Below are 7,228 nucleotides of genomic sequence, written 5' to 3' on the forward strand. Positions count from 1 at the left end.
TATTAAATCATTATTTAAGAACTTTTAGAAAAACAATATACATCATAATTAAGATTTAAAGATTAACATACAAATAAAGAATTGTGATGAATATCTTATAAAATAAATGATGTTAGCTCAAAAAGATTAAATATGATTATTGTAAATGAATTTTTCTTAATTAATTAGAAAATTTTCATCAAATGCGTTTAATTAATTAGAATGTTTTTAATATAGTACGTCAATAATTGTTTTTCATATGAGTTAGTGATTGAGTCCTTATGAACATTTAAAAAAAATGTGTCTTTAGTTATAGTGACGGTGTTTATAATTTAAAATATTAAATGAAACAAATTATCAAGATAAAAAATTAATTAAGAAATTCAAGAATATGTGATTACTCAATTAGTTTAATTGACACGCTTTTTAGTTTGCTGATTTAATATTTGTTAAATCCACAATCACTGAGTTTGACAAGAATTCTTGTAGAATAAAATACAATTATAATACATTACTTGATTGTATATGTAATAAAAATTTTTATATTTCATTTGATTTATTTCATTTATAAGGTTGAAATTTTATATATTATGATATAAGATTTGTTATACATCTTAACATCGATAAATTCATTAAAAATTTATGTATTAATTTTCGCTACCATATAATTCTGGTTTCGCTTTGTATGTTCGTTTGTTTGAATTTATTATTCCTCATTTTACCATGACTCACAATATTTCAAACATGAAAATGAATATTAATTTAAAGAGTTGTTAATATTTATATATTGTAATAAACATGTTTACCCCCTCACAATACTGATAAAACTAACTTAAAAATAATATGTTGACGAACATATTGTCAGGAATCCAAAAATACAATTCAAATGTCAACTTTGACACTCAATTTTGAGTGACTGCCAGAATGTCTCAACAACCCACAATTTTTGGACAAGATAGTAACATCACAATTTTGAAATCAAACTGATATTTTTTATTTTATATCAAGAATTCATGATTGAAAATTGATAATATTATATGTATAGATATTTAATATAAACTCGTGCGAGCCTCACATTTAAATGAGTCGACAAAATTTCAACCCAACTCAAATAAATTGTTTGGCGGTGCAGGCCAAACCGACAGATCCAACCCAAATTGACAGCTCAAATCGCAACTTTCTTTTACCGTGTTTTATTTATTTAAATAATTTATAAATGTAAACAGCAAAAAAATTTCGGTTGCAAAAAACTTTAATTTAAACACATAAATTCTAGCAAACTGTCACATGAGGAAATGAAAAAAAATTAATAAAACTCAAAAGAAAATTCACAATTCGATAATGATTTATTTCTAAACTTTAATTAATTTAATTTACATAATGAAAAGATAATAAAAAAAACTAAATCATTGGATTAAAAATAACATATTATAATGTGGGTAACATATTAATAATCATACATATTTAAAATATGAATAAAGATAATGAAAAAACACATTTAAAATAAGTAATTAATGTAAAACAAACAATTAGTAATGAGACAAATGAAAATTCACATATAAAGTAACATATTTAAACATAATTATAATGTGGGTAACATAATAATAATCATACATATTTAAAATATGAATAATGATAATGAAAAAACACATTTAAAATAAGCAATTAATGTAAAACAAACAATTAATAATGAGACAAATGAAAATTCACATATAAAGTCACATATTTAAACATAATTATAATGTGGGTAACATATTAATAATCATACATATTTAAAATATGAATAAGGATAATGAAAAACACATTTAAAATAAGTAATTAATGTAAAACAAACAATTAATAAGGAGACAAATGGAAATTCACATATTTATATAGATAATAGATAATAGATATGAACCCGTACGTTTGATAGAGGCAACACATTGTTTTTTTCCCGAAATACAGTTGGTACAGACAACACAACCCAAATAAAATTGGCTATTCTTGAACAAATGAAAGCAATTCCAACGCCCCCATTTCAATTATATGTACAGTGTACAAACAATTTCCCACAATAATCAGCCAATTACTTCCCCAAATTAGCATTTAGGAAGAAGAAAATATACAAAGAAAAGATAAATAAATTGCATGACTATACAATATTTTGAAGCATATCAATCATCAGTTGATATATGATTCATGATGTCAAGTTACTCGGGCAGAAACGGTAGCTTAAAAACACTAGTACCTCCTTCGCCACAAGCCACGGAACCATCATACTTGAAGAAAAAGCTTGAGCTCGGCTTGAAATTTCCCTTGTTCAGTTTCTGGGGAAGGATCTGCAGCCGCGGATTTAACTCCGTACCTGAATTCTCAGCAGCTAACTGATAACTCTCGACCAGCTCGAGTTGTCGAGCAACAATATCAGACCGCCTTGGCAGAAGTTCGACAGGCTCACCACCAGGGATAACAATATACTCGATTGCAAGTCGAACTTCCTAGTACCAGACAATAAAAACTAAGATAAGTGGTTGCACCCGAGCTTAAATAGTGAAAAAGATGGATGTTTGATGAGTTCAGAATAATATCACAAAATTTTCTGAATCGGGTATTGCAAGATCCATGCCACAGCATGTAGAGACGTGACATCAGATTGTGAAAGAAACTGCCTTGCACGTCTTTGGCTTCCCTTTTGTCATTTAGAGAGAAAGAAACAGTGAAATTATGCAGCTCCTATGACTATAATATGACAGGTTGACTCAGCAATGAGGCAAGTACGGCCAAGTCGTCATAAAAAAATTCCAGATTCATGGCAATATCTTTAAATATGTACATATCACCAACCCAAAACCTATTTAAGTACTTCAATATGTCCCTTGATCCTCTCTAATTGTGTGTGCCACAAGTTTACGTCGTAGGGAAATAAATTTCTAGATCAGACTACCACATCGGACAGTAGAATTATCAGCCTTAATCACTCACAACCTCACAAATCCGCATTATGCGTTTGATAAAGCTCACTCAATTGTATCATGATCCTAATTTTCAAAACAAAAGGTGCTGAGATAATCAAATAGAAGAAAGTTGTGCACCTCCAAGGCATCAATCTCCTCTAGGGATGGTTGTATCTTTGGTGCATCGTCTTCAATCTCAATAGCTAGAGAAGTTCTGTTTGATTGCTTCTGTGTAGTGGTAAACAAATCCATCCCAAGAATCATACGGATTGCCTTCACCATTTGAGCCATTGTACTTGACTACAGTTTTTTTAAAAAGACAAGTTATTTAAAAAGTCATTCGCATCTCTAATATTCTTGTTGGGCTACAATACCTTGATGACAAAAACAGGCATTTGATGAGATTTTGCGACACCCTGGATCCAAGGATTCTGTTTTATTTCATAACTAGATGCTAAAATAGCATCTGCGAAACCAATATCATCAGTTACATCTATTTTATCATCAAACCCCATTACAGCTGCCACTTGTAATAAATCAGCATCCTGGATCTGAAACGCATAAAATAAGATCAATTTGGTTTTTCACTCTATTTAAATTATATTACACTGTTTAAAGATTTTGATATTATTCATCCAAATGAAGATGGGAGCACAAGTACCTTGTAAGTATAAACATATACTGGGCTTTTTCTGCTCATTGTTGTGTTAGATCTAATTTTCTTGGACTTGGGATGATAATCATCAACTTCCTTGTGACCCTTTATTTTATTTTCTTCTGTTTCAACATTTGCCATGTTAAAATCTCCAAAATGGGTTTGCTCAGTTCGATTTGAACTCAATGAAACATAAGTTTCAGCATCTCTGACATTGTCATTTCCAGTATGTTGAGTAGACTTCAATGACTTTTTATCTATAGTATCTCCAACACGATTTTGTTCAGTAACTTGTGTTAATTTTGATGAATTATTAGCTTCAGTATCTCCAGCATGATCTTTAGCTTCATCCTCTATTCGGCGAACTTCAAACAATGGATATTTTCCTGGGTTCAAGATAATCATAATCAACATCTGATACCGCAGATAATTTTGAAATGTAAATAAATATAACTTTCAAAATACCTGCCAGAATAGCATCTACAGTTGCATCAAGCCTATGATGAACTCGACACTCAGTTTTAGATATCATCTCAACTGCACAAGTAAATGTAGGAGGTCCCTTCCTCTCAAGTATAGTTTTCTGCACTTTCCTCTTCCGTGCTTCCTCATCACCGAGAGTAACACTCTTTTTTTCCGGAAAAATGTACAAAGCATCTATTACTCATAGTTTTGATCCGGAAAAATTAAATGTGCCTATGTTTGTTGCATTGTTTAATGAGAAAACTGAACTCCGAAAGTTTTGAATTGACATGGATAGATACAAAGTATGATGCACAAAGATCCATTCTCACCTCAATGCCACCAACAAGAATCTGCAAAGAGGGATTCTTGATGATACTCTCAATAGTAATTCCATGAGCTGTTGCAACAAGCTGAACTCCTCTTTGAGCAATTGTGCTAGCAGCCAACGCTTCAAGCTCAGTTCCTATTTCATCAATTATAATGGTTTCTGGCATGTGATTTTCAACTGCTTCAATCATTACCTGCTCCAGATCATCATACATAAAGTCAATATTCAAAGACTAAGAAAGGGTTTGAGCACTAAGCCTTGAAAAATACTAGTTCATTAAACAGGGCTTTTAAAATTGTAATTTTTTCCCGAAAAGAAAAAAGATTAAACAGTTTGGTATAATAGCTAAATAGCATTTTTTTTTTGTTTTTAACTTTTAACTAAAAGGTGAATTATAAGCCCCCAAAACCACATTTTCAGCTTTTTGATTTCAGCCTTTTCACTCACTTTTAAAATTATAGAAGTTCAACCAAACCCAAAAACCTCTTTATTTAAAAAAAGCTTCTCCACTCATGCAGTCTAAAAGTAGGATCTTCTATTAATTATACCAAAAAAGGAATAAGTTTAGACTCACATTATGCTGCAAATGAACATTTGGGACTTGCATCCTTCTAGCACGACCAATACCAGAATGGGGTACATCACCATCACCACCAATTTCATTTGACGTATCAACAATGATTACACGTTTTTTGTGGTCATCAGCCAGCATTCTGGCAATTTCCCTGTTCGAGCGAATGTCCAATTATCATTACTACACGATAAAACCAAGTTACACTCCATGCCGACAAAACTGCTTATGAATTTCTTAACTTGTTAGATGTTATCAGATATAAGTTAAGTGCCCTGGTAGCTAATTATATTTCGAAAAACCATCAATGACCTCATCTATCCAGACAAAGAAATGTTCAAATTTGGTCACTGAATAAATCTAAAACAACTAAATAGGGTTGCTAAAGGATCACAAAAATTAATACCTGATTAATGTTGTTTTGCCAACTCCTGGTGGCCCTATAACCAAAATTGAGCCTCCATCTTCAACTAAATCGTGTATGATTTCTGCACTTCCAGATATAGCTCGACCAACTCGACAAGTAAGGCCTATAATTTGTGTTTTACGATTTCTTATGGCACTTATGCGATGCAGAGAGCGATCAATTCCAGAACGGTTGTCATCAGAGAAATTACCGACCTAAAGACCCATTAAGTACTCTGAAATTTAATGAATAATGATGTGGTACCAGTATGACATATACAAGTATGCGTGAATACACAGAGCCGTGTACTCATACACTAGCTCCTATATCAACAACGCCTCGAGGTTTTCAAGACATTCCTTTTTGTTGGCATTCACCCAGTGAAAATACAGTCGAAAATATGAAGGTTACTATCAAGCATCACTGTGAAGATTTAACAAGTGAAATGAGCACTTTATTATTCTAATATTAAACTATTTTAACAGATTAATGAGTAATGACGGATGGGTTCTCAACTTCTTTCAACAAGTGCTCCCACCGATAATCTTATTCTTTTCATTTTGGCTTTCCCACATATCCAAATTACATAAACAAAACCAACTCTTGAATTATCAAAGGTATTATATGGTTCAAACTCAAATCTTATACAGGTTAAAGCACCACGAAGACGAAAGCGTTAATGGCTGCAGATAGCAACAACAATAGTTTTATCCTTCAAAATTTTCAAATTTGATTAGGTAACATGATTATGGTTTTAGTCCCATTAGCAAATTCATTAAACCAACCTTAGAGATTGCATGTCGAAGATCTTCGAGCTTCACAGTTTCCTCTGAGATAATCCAATCCCCGGAAGGAAAGCGAGCAATTGGCTTCCTCCCCAAGTCCATAACCACCTCAATTAACTCCCGAATCTCATCATGCCTAAACAATTCCTGTCTCATCCTCAAAGGAACTATATCAAGAAACAGGTCCATATCAGAGACCACCTCATCTTCTCGATAAGTCGAACTCGATGTGGAGACCTTTTTTGAGGAAACTGACAACAACCCATTTCCTCGCGTAGGCCACTCCCTCGGACGTCGAATCTCCGCCGTCCGTACCTCCACTTCCGGCGTCCTAGACGACGAGATCTTCCCACGCCTGCCGCATGATCGACGAAATGCCGCCGAGATAGAAGCAGTTGCAGATTTACAACTCTGCAGGTACGCAAACGTGGAACTGGAAATCTGTTGAGAAGAAGGCCACGAGCTGTGCAGATCAACCAGCACTAGATGAGAATTAGCTCTCATATTTCTCTCTCTCTCTCCTCCCTTGATCAAAATGTGGCCTAAATCCTACTCGGTAAGTTGGTTGTGAAATCTTGATTGGTTGTTAGAGCTGAAAAGTTAGATTTTGTTGATGAGGGTGGAGGGAAGATGCTGTGGAATCTCCTATCTCATTGGAGGAGCACGCGAGGGAAAGCAAGCTTGTCCACATATACGAGAACAGAAACTTGGGGGATGTTTCGAGCCATACATATGGTTGCGTTGGCGACTTGTGCGCCTGCTTGAAACTTTCTACTGCTTTTTAACTTCACAAAATAAATATCAAATTTGGACAAGTTACGTGGCAAATTGCCATAGGTTCTGGTAGGAATCTGAATTGGTGGTAAGCTGAATTTTTTTCCACAAGTTCTTGAAAGAAAAGTTATTTTGGTGATGGAATCCGAACAAACCATCACATTTGAAATTTTCAGCCTTAATGTCAACAAAATAACACTATGAATTGCTTTAATCTCCGCAGCTAAAACCGTACTTGGATTGCGAATACCACAAGCAGTGGTCGCAACAATATGTCCATAGTGGTCTCTTATCACTGCACCAGTGCTATATCTTCCCAAATCATCTCGAAA

The 7,228-nt window shown here is 33.5% G+C and overlaps 1 protein-coding gene across 2 annotated transcripts; it reads right to left on the reverse strand.

The window, feature by feature from the left end:
- Window positions 1-1,927: 1,927 nt before the first annotated feature.
- LOC140968191 (protein SEEDLING PLASTID DEVELOPMENT 1) lies at window positions 1,928-6,863 on the reverse strand. Of its 2 annotated transcripts, none has more exons than XM_073429074.1 (9): window positions 6,123-6,860; window positions 5,338-5,552; window positions 4,935-5,085; window positions 4,362-4,553; window positions 4,033-4,195; window positions 3,574-3,953; window positions 3,287-3,463; window positions 3,051-3,212; window positions 1,928-2,456 (listed from the first exon to the last, which is right to left on the reverse strand). In XM_073429074.1, exons 1-9 carry the CDS (start codon window positions 6,624-6,626, stop codon window positions 2,169-2,171), a joined length of 2,232 nt encoding a protein of 743 aa, XP_073285175.1. In that variant the 5' UTR covers window positions 6,627-6,860; the 3' UTR covers window positions 1,928-2,168. The 2 variants fall into 2 exon arrangements, 1 of the variants encoding a protein (XP_073285175.1); XR_012173716.1 differs by lacking the exon at window positions 1,928-2,456 and adding an exon at window positions 2,468-2,898 and having other exon boundaries at window positions 2,937-3,212; window positions 6,123-6,863.
- Window positions 6,864-7,228: the final 365 nt, after the last annotated feature.

Source organism: Primulina huaijiensis, unplaced genomic scaffold (assembly GCF_012295235.1).
Source record: "Primulina huaijiensis isolate GDHJ02 unplaced genomic scaffold, ASM1229523v2 scaffold32815, whole genome shotgun sequence".
Lineage (NCBI taxonomy): Eukaryota > Viridiplantae > Streptophyta > Magnoliopsida > Lamiales > Gesneriaceae > Primulina > Primulina huaijiensis.